The sequence below is a fragment of the Hylobates moloch genome, unplaced genomic scaffold, assembly GCF_009828535.3.
Source record: "Hylobates moloch isolate HMO894 unplaced genomic scaffold, HMol_V3 SCAFFOLD_6, whole genome shotgun sequence".
NCBI lineage: Eukaryota > Metazoa > Chordata > Mammalia > Primates > Hylobatidae > Hylobates > Hylobates moloch.
In genome coordinates, this window is record NW_026652281.1 from 15,841,512 (window position 1) to 15,855,406 (window position 13,895).

Genomic DNA, 13,895 nt, shown 5'->3' on the forward strand with positions numbered 1-13,895 from the left:
TGGGGACTGGGCATTCATGACCTTAGTGGAGTTGTCTTCCTGTGGCCTGCCACAGAAAATGCTTCTGAAAGAAATACTAAACCAGATCTTGGCTATCTGTCGAATCCTCAGGTAGTTCTGTAGTGAACATCACAGGGTCCCCCTCTGAAACCGGGTCTTGATCCCCCAACTGCATGCTGGCTCATACCCAAAGTGCTTTGGAGGCTGGGGCTGTGCCATCTCCCCTGTTCAGCTGCAAGAACTCACCCCAAGCTTTCCAGGAGCCATGGGTTCTGCCTATCCCTATTCCTGATCCCTACCATGGGTACTGGTCATAGAGAAAAAAACTGTGCTTTTCAGTTTCCTAGTCTGTACCAGACACATTGATAAAACCTCCTATAGGTTTTTCAGCATCGCAACTGCAAACACATTTCCTTCAACCTTGATTGAAGGTGGTTCAGTTCTGGAAAAACTATGGCTTTTCCCACAGAGGGACTAATGAGGCTTGTCTATGAGTAAACATTCAAGTACTAAGTACATTAAAGGCCTGATCCTATGTTTTTAGATAAACAGAACTATTACTATAACCTCCAGAAAAAGGGTCACTTGATTTTTAGTTGGACAAAAGCAACTTGGGCATTAATTCTATTCTAATAAACAGGAGTTTAAAACATTTTTATTGAAGGTTTGGAACTGGACACACAACTTCTTCCCTGCCTCCTCAGACCCAGAGATCAGCTAAGGGTGACCCCTGTGGCAATGGCAGTGATTTCACCATCCCCAAACTGGGAGAAGTTGGAGGGAGGTAGGAAAGTTTGGAAAAGGTATTAGGAGATGATCTCCTCCTGAACAGATGCCACAGTGAAATTCAGCCATCCAGCCATGCCTGAAGCGCTCATGGGCCCCTTGTACTTTACCCCCAGCACATGGCCCTCCTGTCCCTCTCAGGGGTCCCAGAGTTCCCAAGGACCAGCTTCATTGACACAGCCAAGTCTTCAAGTCTCAAGCAGCTTTCTTAGATGTAATTGCTTGGGGTGGATGTTAAGTCACATGGTTTGGGAGGCCTTTTTCCTTGCTGAACAGCAGATGCCCCTGCTTAGAGAGAGGTAGCATCTGGCATCAACCAGTGAGGCCAGATGCGTCTGTCAAGACTTCAAGTCTCTAGGTTTGGTGGGCCAGGACAGTTCAGCTGCTCTACTTGTTCATTTGTGTGGTCTCAAAGCCTGACAAGCCGATGGAAGGGATAGCAGAGATGCTGGCAAGTTGGTGACTTTTCCAAAACATCCACCATACCTAAGGGCACAGACCTATCAGGAAACTGGAGTCCTCCAATGTTACACCCCTATACCTCAAGTGCAGCCCAGTGTGGACTTCCAAGGATGCATACCTCCTCTTCTTCATTAACTTTTGCAGCAAGCCTCAAGGAAGTAATTGTGGCGCAATGCAGGTATTTCTCTTTTACCTGCAGTATGGAACAAACACATTTGAGCAGAATATGAATGCCAAAAACAAACTGAAAAGCATCTGTGTTTGTTTTCTTTTATATACTTTTTTCACACGGAGTCTCACTCTGTTGCCCAGGCTGGAGTGCAGTGGCATGATCTTGGCTCACTGCAACCTCCACCTCCTGATTTTGAGCAATTCACCTGCCACAGCCTCCTGAGTAGCGAGGACTATAGGCGCGGGCCACCACGCCTGGCTAATTTTTGTATTTTTAGTAGAGACAAGGTTTCACCATGTTGGCCAGATGGTCTCCAACTCCTGACCTCAGGTGATCCACACCCCTTGGCCTCCCAAAGTGCTGGGATTACAGGCGTGAGCCATTGCGCCCAGCTGTTTGTTTTAATAAGCTTTTTTTTCCCCCCATTTTTAAAAGGCTCAATTTCTCCACAAGACAGAATGTTAGTGCCGTTTTTAGAACTGACCAATGAAGATGCTCCTGATTTCAGAACTGCAGATGACTGGGCAGTATTCCTTCATTTTGGGACTGACTGGAGGTGGGAAATACGGCACCTTCTCAGGGATCCCAGTCTCATCCTAGCCTCAAGCTGCCCTCGACAGGTCGAGACAAGCACATCCTACCTCCTTACACAGGAAGCCTTTTCCCAGCTAGGTCCTCTCACGCTCCCCAAGTCCAACCCTGATGACCACAAGACCCTGAGACAGCCAGTGTAGGATGTGGAGAGGTTCCAACACCAGCTCTTCCACTCGGAGCAAGTTATACACCTTGGTTTGAGCATCTGGAACCCCTCACCTCTCAAGCAGGAATGGGGAGCAAAAGTTAGTTTCTTCTCTCACAATCTGCCACCGTCCCTCAAAGGCCTCCCTACCTTCACTGAAATCAGGAGGCGGCCGAAGATGGTAAGGGCCAGGTTAAAAGTGGACTGGGAGAAGTAAAAGGTGTTCTGAAGCCGCAGGAGCCACAGCACGACTTCCTCGAAGGCGTCGCAGATTTCATCCTGCAAGGAAGAAGAGCAGGTGGAGCGAGGAAGGTCGCTAGCGGCCATTCCTGGTCCCCCAGCAGCAGGAGCCTCCTGCTTAAGGTGCGGGGTGGGGGGGCCAGTGAGAAGTCCCTTCTCCTGCAGGCCCGCTGGGAGTAAGCGCCCCCCTGGCGCTGCGGCTCACCCATCACCCCCACCCCTCGCGCCCGCTTTTCGTCGTAGGCTGAGTTCCTTAATTCAAACAGGCCCTCTTCCGAAGGCCCTGCTAGCAAGACGCCCTCCTAGAGAGAAGCTGGTGGATCCAGCCTCGTGCCTCTCGTGAGGGGCCACACCTGGGGAAGGGCCCGGCCTCCAGGTGCAGAACGCCCGAGCGCGGGTGCAGGTGGAGGCCACAACCGCCTGCCGTGCACGCGCGAGGAGGGCCACGCGGCAGGGACGGGTACCTGGGGTTTGCCGCCCAGCCACAGGCGCGCCTCGCGGTCCTGGGCCTGCTGCAAGTGGCAGAGCAGCCGGCGCTCGTCCAGGTCGCCTTCCAGGTTGCGCGGCTTGCGGGACTGTGGAGCCGGCCGCGGAGCTTGCCCTGGGGAGGCGGCGGGGACCGGGTCTGCGGTTCTCCCGGCCGGCGCCGTACCGCGCCGGGGCCGCAGGGGGACTGCTGCGGACGCGCCGTGGAGGGAGGCCGCTCCGGGCTGGCGGGTCCCAGGGCACCTGCTCCGTTTGCTCGGGGGCAGAGGGGCCTCCCCGGGAGACGGCGGGAGAGGAACGCCCAGGGCTGCTTCCTCCAGACCGACGCTGGGACGCCCGCCTGGGCTCTGGACGGCGCTGACCTCTGAGCTCGACGGCTGCGACGGGGGCTGAGCGCCCGAGGCCATGTCGTGAGCGGGATGCTAAGTCTGAGTCGCCGCTTAGCCCGGCATTTTATAACCCAGCGCCCGGAACACTGCAGCCTGGGGCGCCGCCGGGGGAGGTGGGGAGGCCGGCTCGGCGGGCCCCACCCACAACGCTCGCGGTGGAGCTACTCCTGGCGCGCCGGGCCGCGCCTCCTGGGCACTCGCCCCGCGGGTGGGCGTCGCGCACACAGGATGCGGCAGGACTGGGCGCGCACAGGCGGGTGGCGGACCCCCACCCTTCCCGCCATCCCCGCTGCTGCCTACCGCACGCCTCTTCCCCGCTGCCGGTCGTGCTCCCTGAGCAGAGCCAGGGGTGGGGCGGCTGGAGACTGCGCCCGCCTTGGGCCAGGACTGCCGGACACACCCTGGGTCTTACCTCACATTACACACTTGGGGACACAAGACCAGGTAAAGAAGCAGCGAGGGCGCCCTCCTCAGACAGGCTGGAAATGCTTGAAATGGAATTCCAGACGCGCTGTGTGACCTCATGCATGTGTCGTGAACTCTCAGAGCCTTGGCTACCTCTTCTCCAAAAAAAAAGTGATAATACGTCCCTCACAAGGTGATTCATTCATATATGTATATACATATATATTCATTCATATATATATACGTATTCATATATATTCATATATACATATTCATATATATTCATGTATATTCATATATACATATATATTCATATATACATATATGTATATATGTATACATATAATATGTTTATGTATCTATACATACATATATAGCTGTAAACGTCTAATAAGGAAAATCATACAAATTGTATATATGTATATATATACATACGTAAATTTTAGGGGTGGGTCTTGCTATGTTGCCCAGGCTAGAGTGCAGTGGCTATTCTCAGGTGTGATCACAGCACACTACAACCTCAAACTCCTGGGCTCAAGCTACCCTCAACCTCAGCCTCTCAAGTAGCTGAGACTTACAGGTGCACACCACCATGCCTGGCTCTTAAGTTATATTTTGTTTAAAAAACTCATTACATTAAATGTATATTAAAAATATATGGGAATACCAGAAGGACAAGAAAGAGAGGAACAGAAGAAATATTTGAAACAATAACGACTGAGAATGATTATTTCCAAATTAATGCCAAACACCACACCACAACTCTAGGAAGCTCTGAGAACATTAAGCAAGATAAATGCCAAGAACTACACATAGACATTCCTATTTAAACTGTAGAAAATCAAAAGAAACTATCAACAGAGTCAGCAGATAACCTACAGAGTGGGAGAAAAGTATTAGCAAACTATGCATTCGACAAAGGTCTTAATATCCAGAGTCTGTAAGGAATTTAATTAAACAAGCAAAAAACCACCCCATCAAAAAACAGGCAAAAAGACATGAACAGACTTCTTAAAGGAAAATACACAAGCGGTCAACAAACATGAAAAAATGCTCCACATCACTAATCATCAGAGTAGTACATCTCACACCAATCAGAATGGCTGCTATTAAAAAGTCAAAAACCAACAGGTGCTGGTGAGGCTACAGGGAAAATGAATGCTTATACTCTGCTGGTGGTAATGTAAATTAGTTCAGTCACTGTGGAAAGCAGTTTGGAGATTTCTCAAACAACTTAAAACAGTACTATTCAACCCAGCAGTCCCTTTACTGGGTATACACCCAAAAGGAAAATAAATTGTTCTACCATAAAGACACATACATTTGCATGCTCATCACAGTACTAGTCACAGTAGCAAAGACATGGAGTCAACCTAGGTGCCCTTCAGTGGTGGACTGGATAAAGAAAATGTGGTACGTATACAATATTGAATACTTTGTAGCCATTAAAAAGAATGAAAACGTGTCCTTTGCAGCAAACATGGATGTAGTTGGAAGCTATTATTCCAAGCAAATTAATACAGGAACAGAAAATCGTATACTACATGTTCTCACTTTTAAGCGAGCATTGAGTACACATGGACATAAAGATGGCAACAGTAGACACTGGAGGCTACCAGAGCAGGGAGGGAAGGAGGGGACAAGGGTTGGATAACTATGGGGTACTGTGCTCAGTACCTGGGTGACAGGATCATTCATACCCCAAATATCAGCATCATGCAATATACCAGAATCTAAAATAAAAGTTGAAAAAAGCCTGCAGAAAATCAAGATTTAAAAAAAAAATCTCAAAAGAAACTGGCCTGTAATCTCAGCACTTTGGGAGGCTGAGGTGGGCGGATCACTTGAGGTCAGGAGTTCAAGACCAGCCTGGCCAATATGGTGAAACCCTGTCTCTACTAAAAATACAAAATTAGCCAGGTGTGGTGGCACATGTCTGTATTCCCAGCTACTCAGGAGGCTGAGGCACAAGAATTGCTTGAATCCAAGAGGTGGGGTTGCAGTAAACTGAGATCATGCCACTGCACTCCAGCCTGGGTGACAGAGGGAGACTCCATCTCAAAAAAAAGAAAAGGAAAGAAAAGAAAAGAAAAAAAGAAAAAAGAAACAAAGAAAGAGCAAGCAAAGCTGGGAGCAGGAGCAGGGTAGGGTGAGGTAGAAATAAGACAAGGTGGGATAAGGATAAGAATCACATTGGACTTGTCTTCGGAAATCATGCAAGCAAGAAGACAGTGGGGTGAAATGTTTAAAATTTTGAGAGAAAACCCCCACCAACCTAGAATTCTGTATTCAATGAAATTATCCTTCAGAAGTGAAAGAGAAATACTTTCACAAACAAAATTGAAGGAATTTCTCACCAGTAGATCTCCTTTGCAAGAAATGTTAAAAGAAATTTTTCAGAGAGAGGGAAAATGATATAGGTCATAAATTTCGAGCTACATAAAGAAAGAACTTTAAGGAATAAATGAAAGTAAAATAAAACTTTTCTTTTTCTTATTCCTAATTGATCTAATAATAATTTATTCAAAATAATAATAATGTATTTGATGATTGTAGGCTATGGATAAGCTAAATGAATGACAATGATGATATCAGCCATGAGAGGGATACTTCCCATGTTGGCAAGGCTGTTCTCGAACTCCTGACCTCAAGTGATTCGCCTGCCTCGGCCTCCCAAAGTGCTGGGATTACAGGCATGAGCCACTGGGCCCGCCAAGAAAATAACTTTAAAAAATAGTAAACCAATAATTAAAGAAATTCAAATATTAAACTATAAAAGATTCACATAATGAAAAACCATTGAAGGAGGAACAGAAGAACAGAAAGACAATATGACATATTAAAAAACAAAAAGCGGGCTGGGCATGGTGGCTCACTCCAGCAATCCCACCACTTTGGGAGGCTGAGGAGGGAGAATTGCTTGAGCCCAGCTGTTTGAGACCAGCCTGGGCAGCATAGAGAGACCTCGTCTCTACCAAAAAAAAAAAAAAAGCAGGGCGTGGTGGCACACACCTGTGATCTGAGTTACTTAGGAGGCTGAGGCAGGAGGATGGCTTGAGGCTTGAACCCAGGAAGTTGAGGCTGCAGTCAGCCTTGTTTGTATCATTGCACTCCAGCCTGGGTGACAGAGTGAGACCCCATCTCAAAAAAGGAAGGAAGAAAGGAGGGAGGGAGGGAGGGAAGGAAGGAAGGAAGGGTGGGTGGAAGGGAAAGAAGGAAGGGAGGAAGGAAGGGAAAACAAAAAGTAAAATGGGAGACTTAAATCTAATATTATCAATAATAACATTAAATGTGAATGGGCTAAACAATTGTATTAAGTCTGCTAGGGCTGTGTTATGGACTGAATGTTTGTGTCCCTCCCAAATTCATATTTTTTTGTTTGTTTTTTGTTTTTGAGACGGAGTCCCGTTCTGTCGTCCAGGCTGGAGTGCAGTGATGCCATCTCGGCTCAATGAAAGCTCCGCCTCTTGGGCTCAAGAGATTCTCCTGCCTTAGCCTCTCGAGTAGTTGGGACTACAGGCACATGCCACCATGCCCGGCTAATTTTTGTATTTTTAGTAGAGACAGGGTTTAGCCATGTTGGCCAGGCTGGTCTTGAACTCCTAACCTCAAGTGTTCCTCCCGTCTTAGCCTCCCAAAGTGCTGGGATTACAGTAGTGAACTACCACACCCTGTTGCAAATTCATATTTTGAAATCCTAACCTGCAATGTGATGGTATTTAGAGATGAGGCCTTTGGGAGGAAATTAGGGCTCTCAGACATCATGAGGGTGGGACCCTTGGGATGGAATTAGTGCCCTTCTAAGAAGAACTTGCTCCCTATCCTCAGCTTATTCTGTGAGGCAAGTATCACCCTGATGATCTAACCGAGAGAGAGAGAGAGAGAGACAGAGAGACAGAGAGACAGAGAGACACAAAGAGAGCCAGAAAAGAAAATAATGTTGGTTTTAACATCTAAAAATCAATATGTATCTGATAAAGGACATAAACACATTATATCAGAAAAAGCATCTGACAAAATCTGACACTTTTTCATAATAAAAAACACTCCACAAACTAGAAAATGTTTAAGGGTAAAGGGCATTTATGAAAAACCTGCAGATAACATCAGACTTAATGGTAAATAACCAAATGCTTTCCACCTGAAATCATCAATAAGACAAGAATGTCTGTGTTCACCACTTCTGTTCAACAACTCTCCTAGCTGGAGAGTCCAGCTAGGGCAATTAGGTAAGAAAAAGAAAAAGCATCCGGGTTGGAAAGAAATCATATCGTCTTTATTTGCAGATGATATGACTTTGTATATAGAAAATCTTAAGGAATCCACTAAAAAGAAAGTTTAGGAAAGTTGCAGAGTACAAGATCAATGTACTATAAAAGTCAACTTTATTTCTATAGACTTTAATGAATAATCTGAAAATGAATTTTAAAAAACAGTTTCATTTGCAACAGCATAAAAAGAATAAAATATTTGTTACAAAAATTAGCCGGGTGTGGTGGCACGTGCCTGTAATCCCAGCTACTCGGGAGGATGAGGCAGGAGAATCGCTTGAACTCGGGAGGGAGATGGAGGTTTCAGTAAGCCGAGATTATGCCATTGCACTCCAGCCTGGGCCACAGATTGAGACTCCATGTCAAAAAACAAACAAACAAACAAAAAATAAAGTATTTGGGAAAAATATTAATATAATCAAAAAATGTAAAACTTACACATTGAAAACTACATCACTAAAAGAAATTAAAGAAAACCTAAATAAATGGAAAGACATCCTGTGTTCACGGGTAGGAAGACTTAAATTGTTAAAATGGCAATACTCTCCAAATTAATCTACATATTTTGCATAATCCCTGTTAAACTTTCAGCTGTCTTTCTGCAGTTATCGACAAAGTGTTCTTGAAATTCTTATAGCAATTCAAGGGATTCAAAATGGCCAAAACAATCTTGAAAAAGAAGAAAGTTGGAGGCCCCACGCAATATAATTTCAAAACTTACTACAAACATATAGTAGTCAGGACAGTGTGGTATTGGTATTAGGATGGACTATACATCAATGGACTAGAATCGAGAGTCTAGAAATCAATGCTCACATTTACGATCAGTTTAACAGAGGTGCCAGTTCAATGAGGTAAAGAATAGGTTTTTCAGACAAGGTCAGGCTCATTCAGGGTGGTATGGCTATAGACAAGAATAGTCTTTTCAGCAAATGGTTCTGGGACAGCTGGATAGTCACATGCAGAAGAATGAATTTGAATCCCTCCATCACACTCTATACAAAAATAAAATAGGACCGGGCACGGTGGCTCACACCTGTAATCCCAGCACTTTGGGAGGCTGAGGTGGGTGGATCATCTGAGGTCGGGAGTTTGAGACCAGCCTATCCAACGTGGAGAAACCCTGTCTCTACTAAAAATACAAAATTAGCCAGGCGTGGTGGCGCATGCCTGTAATCCCAGCTACTCGGGAGGCTGAGGCAGGAGAATCGCTTAAACCCGGGAGGCAGAGGTTGCGGTGAGCCGAGATCGTGCTACTGCACTCCAGCTTGGGCGGCAGAACGAGACTGTGTCTCATAAAGAAAAAACAAAAAGCAAAACAAAACAAAACAAACAAAAAAACAAACCCTGGGTTGGGCGCGGTGGCTCACACCTGTAATCTCAGCACTTTGGGAGGCGGAGGCGGGCAGATCACGAGGTCAGGAGATGGAGACCGTCCTGGCTAACACAGTGAAACCCCGTCTCTACTAAAAATACAAAAAAAAAAAAAAAAAAAAAAATTTTAGCCGGGCGTGGTGGTGGGCTCCTGTAGTCCCAGCTACTCGGGAGGCTGAGGCAGGAGAATGGGTGAACCTGGGAGGCAGAGCTTGCAGTGAGCCGAGATGGCGCCACTGCACTCCAGCCTGGGCGACAGAGCGAGACTCCGTCTCAAAAACAAAACAAAAAACCCTGAAAAATAGGTTATAGACCTGAATGTGACAGCTAAAACTATAAAACTCTAGGTAAATCTTCATAATCTTGGGTTAGGAAATGGTTTCTTACTTATCGAAAACATAGTGATAAAAGAACAAATATGTAAATTGGACTTGATCAAAATTTAAAACTTTTGTGCTTCAAAGGACGATAGCAATAAAGTAAAAAGAAAACTCACAGAATGCGGGAAAATATTTGCATTTCATATACTTGAAAACAGCTTTGCATTCAGAATATATAGAGAACTCTTACAACTTAATAATGAAAAGACAAATAAAATGGGTAAAGGGTTTGAATGGACATTTCTTCAAAGAAGTTATACAAATTGCAACAGTACATGGAAAAAAAATGCTCAGCGTCATTATGATCAGGGAAAAGAAAATAAATAAATACTCCAGCCAGATAGTACTTTACACAAAAGTGAGTATTGGCAAGGATGTGGAGACATTGTAAACCTTACATGTTACTGGTGGGAATTTAAAATGGTGCACTACTGTGGAAAACAACTTGGCAGTTCCTCAAAATGTTAAACATTAGCATTACCAAGTGATCCAGCAATTCTACTTCTACATATGTAACCAAGAGGAATGAAAACATAGGCTCATAGAAAAACTTGTAGCAGCATTATTCACGATAGGCAAAAAGTAGAAACAACCCAAATATCCATCAATGACAAATAGGTAAAAAACATGTTATAGCCATGCAATGGAATATTATTCAGCCATAAAAAGTAACAAATTGCTGATATATGCTATAATAGGGATACAGCTTGAAAACATTGTAAGTGAAAGAAGTTGCTCACAAAAGGCTGCATATTGTGTAATTTCATTTATATGAAATGTCCAGAATAGGCAAATCCATAGAGATAGAAAGTAGTTTGGTGGGTTGCCTAGGTCTGAGATGTTGGGAGTGGGGTGGGAGGAGGGTTGCAGAGAGCAAGGGGGAGTGGCTTATGAGTATAGAGTGTCTTTTTGGAATGATAAAAATGTTCTAGGTTATGGTTGCACAACTCCATATATAGTAGGAACTACTGATTTGTACAATTTAAATGGTTGATTGTATGGTATGGTGTGTAAATTATATCTCAGTAAAGCTTGTATGTGTGTATATATAAAATATCGAATGGTGATAGGTACTATGGAGAAATATAAAGTAGGGAGGGAAAAAAAGAAGAGTTTGGGCTGAAGGTTGAAATTTTAAGTAAGGAAATCATGTTAGGGTTCACTGGGGTTATGTGAACAAAGACTTTCTGGAGGAGGTGAGTGGGTCAGGTGGTTTTTTAGGGAAAGAGCTTTCCAGGCTGCCTGGGTTTGGACCTGGGCTCTGTCATTGTTTATATGTGTGACCTTGGAAAAGTTATTTAATGGTCCTGTGCCTCAATTACTTTATCTGTAAAATAATAATAAATAGTATCTATTTCAAAACGTTATTGTGTGGATTAAATGAATTAAAAAACGAAAGCATGCAGAACAGTACGCTGGCACTATGTAAAATGCTTTATCGTTATTTCTATCAGTTCCTACTGCAAGCTCACAGCCCTTGCGTGCTAAGATGGAAGCACGACGGGAATGTTGGATGAAGCAAGGAGGCCAGGTAGGGCTGGTGCAGAAGAAGCAAGAGGGAGGATTGTAGGGCTTGTGGCTTTAGCTTTGTAAGATGGGAAATCAATGGAGGGTTTTGAGCAGAGAAAAGAGAAGATCTGATTCATGTTTTAGCAGCAGCACTCTGGCTCCTGTCCAGCACACTGAAAAGGGACAAGGACACAATCAAGGAAACCCGTTCTGAGCGATTGTAGTAATGCACGTGAGAGACGATGGTGGTGGTAGAAGTGGCCAAATTCTGGTTCCACTACGAAGATAGATACAACAGGCTGTATTTAAAGATAGAAAATTGTGTATGAAAGAGACTGCAATTTTGACCTGAGCAGTTGTCGGAATTAAGCTCCCACATATTGAGATGAAGGAAGTCTGAGAGGGATGAGAGGGAGCCCTTTTAAATTTTTTGATGGGGCTGGAGTGGGGTAGTGGGGCCATTGATGGGGGATCAAGATTTCAATTCTGGACATTATTAACTTGAAATGCCCATTACACATTCAAGTGGACTGGAAAGAGGATGGATGGATCACTGGTTCTTTGACCAACACGTATAAAAATCCCACTCTGTGCCAGGCTCTGTGTAGGCTCTGGAGATACATGTGAGAATACTAATAATCTCCTTAAGAGCTCACTTTCTAATGGTAAGACAGGTCATGAGGAAGTTAGCAATCAAGCGAGGTCAGGTAGGTAAGGTCTTTAATATTTCGGATGAGACAAAGTGTACAATTGCTGTATTGATTTTAATATTCCGGGTATTGCAAGGGCCAGAAGACGGGCCTAAGAGCTGCTCCTCCTCCCAACCCGGGGCTGCCAGGTTATCTCCGCCTAAGTGCGGGCCACATTTCTAGCGCAGCAGAATGGCAGCATTGCGCACGCGCGGCCTCAGTCAGGCGTCCTAGGAGATGGACTCGGAAAGCCTCCGCGCAGGCGTAATTCAAGGGCCGAGAGAGCCTGAGACTGGGCTTGGGGCGGGGCGAAGAATGCGGCTGCGCACTGGGCGTTCTCGCCCGAGAAGCCGCAGTCTCGAGAGCGCCAACGAGGTGTTTCGGTAGTCTCTGGCCAGCCTTTCTGCGCACCCGGTGTCGTTGGGCTGCACCCCGGGCGGGGACGTCCGCCGGGCACGGGAGGGGGCCAAGATGCCGGTGAGGAGAGTCGCTTCGCTTCTAGGGTTTCTTCTCATCCTAGCGGCCTGGCCGGGGGCGCGGCCGTTGCCATGGAGGCGCGGAGCAGGCTGGCGGCCTGGGTGGGGCGGGGCAGGCTCGGTCGTGCGGTGGAGGTGGTTGGAGAGCCTGGCTGGTCAGCCCCGGGGCCGCGGGGGTCCGGTCGGCCTCGAGAGGGACCTGGGGGCAGGCCCTGCCGCCCTCGTCGCTGCTGCATCCCGTGGGGCCTGCGCCGCTTATCAAAAAGGCGCTGTGCTGGAGGATGCGCTCTGGCTCGCAGCCCTGCCTGCTGAGCGGGGCGTCTGGGGGTGGCCACGGAGGGGCTCTTTGGATGCTGCACACCTGGTGAGGCCTTTGCGCCTCGGAGCAAGTGCGGGGAGGGCAGCGGAGCGAAGGCTGCCTGCCCCTATTCCAGGCCCCATACTCCGAATCTCCTAGCCTCGAGGTGTCATTGCTCTTGTGGCGCTTTAGCTTATGATGCAGAATGAAACCCGTAGGTGTCTTTGTGTGTGTGGCGGTGTTATGTTTATCTTCCAGGATTTCACAGATTGTTACCGTGAACTTAATAATGGGGCCTTCTAAGACCCCTTATTAGGGGTCATAGAGGAAAATTGAGCCATGGCCGCTTATTTAGTGGTTGTGAGGCCTCGGATAATTATTTAATCTGTCTGGGTCCTTAGTTCCCACGTAAACTTTACCTCATGGGGTTGTTATCCGCGTGAAATAATGCACAGGAGACTAGAAGAACAGTGCTTGACATTTAAGATTAAATGCTCTATATTCTGTTCACTGCTTTCAAGTTTTTAATTCAATAAATATTGGGCACCAACCACATGCTAGGCCCTGAAGATACAACATTGAGCAAAAGCAGTCAGGTTCTTGAACTTAGAAAGAGAGAGGCTTGCCTTCTTGGGCAGAGGTGAAAATCATACATATTTACAGACGTAAACACAAAACCTTAATAATGAAATGGGTGGGTATCCTACAATAGAGAGAAGTAGATTCTGGTGAATTGGAAAGTACTGCCATGTAAGAATGATGGTCTGCAGATGATAACAGGTCATTTTTTTTCCTCCCAAGAAGAGATTTTAGAAATTATTTTTGTGAAATTTCTCAATTTTAGCAACCAATTCAAAAACTCTTTAAATACTATGAACCAAACAAAAGAAATTTGTGGGCTGAATTCAGCCTCTTGACTACCTGTTTGCAACCTCTGGTGTAGACAGAAAGACATTAATCAAATAAGGAACAAGCAAAAGTAAAATTTGTGTCCAGGAAGGGGAGAGCAGGGTGCTCTCTGAGCCGATAAGAGTATTTGACCTAGTCAGGAAGTCTTCCCAGGTGAAGTGACTGTTGAGTTCTGAAGGATAAGTAGATGTTAACTAAGTGAAGAGGGAATTGAAGATGGTTCTAGGTAGAAGGAATAGCACATGGAAGGGCCACTGGTGAGGAGCATGGTGACAAGAAAAGGCCAAGAAGCTCAGTGTGGCTGTGGCAT

The 13,895-nt window shown here is 45.9% G+C and overlaps 2 protein-coding genes across 6 annotated transcripts in view; one reads left to right on the top strand and one right to left on the bottom strand.

Moving 5' to 3' along the window:
* Positions 1-71: 71 nt before the first annotated feature.
* Positions 72-3,407, bottom strand: CCNI2 (cyclin I family member 2). The gene is made up of 3 exons (XM_032156458.2): positions 2,864-3,407; positions 2,310-2,438; positions 72-1,441 (listed from the first exon to the last, which is right to left on the bottom strand). Exons 1-3 carry the CDS (start codon positions 3,290-3,292, stop codon positions 1,322-1,324), a joined length of 678 nt encoding a protein of 225 aa, XP_032012349.1. The 5' UTR covers positions 3,293-3,407; the 3' UTR covers positions 72-1,321.
* An 8,816-nt stretch (positions 3,408-12,223) lies between these two features.
* Positions 12,224-13,895, top strand: part of KIF3A (kinesin family member 3A) — a 49,253-nt gene continuing 47,581 nt past the window's right edge. For all 5 annotated transcript variants that reach the window (XM_058440517.1, XM_032156460.2, XM_058440516.1 and 2 more), the window contains exon 1: positions 12,224-12,379. In XM_058440517.1, the coding sequence (XP_058296500.1) occupies positions 12,374-12,379 (6 nt within the window). In that variant the 5' untranslated portion in view covers positions 12,224-12,373. The remainder of the gene's footprint in view (positions 12,380-13,895) is intronic.

Coding starts and splice junctions, on each gene's coding strand:
- CCNI2 (XM_032156458.2), bottom strand. CDS start 3,292: ATGGCCTCGGGCGCTCAGCCCCCGTCGCAGCCGTCGAGCTCAGAGGTC. Junction 2,439..2,863: donor GGCTGGGCGGCAAACCCCAG/GTACCCGTCCCT, acceptor TCTTCCTTGCAG/GATGAAATCTGCGACGCCTT. Junction 1,442..2,309: donor GCCTCCTGATTTCAGTGAAG/GTAGGGAGGCCT, acceptor TCCATACTGCAG/GTAAAAGAGAAATACCTGCA.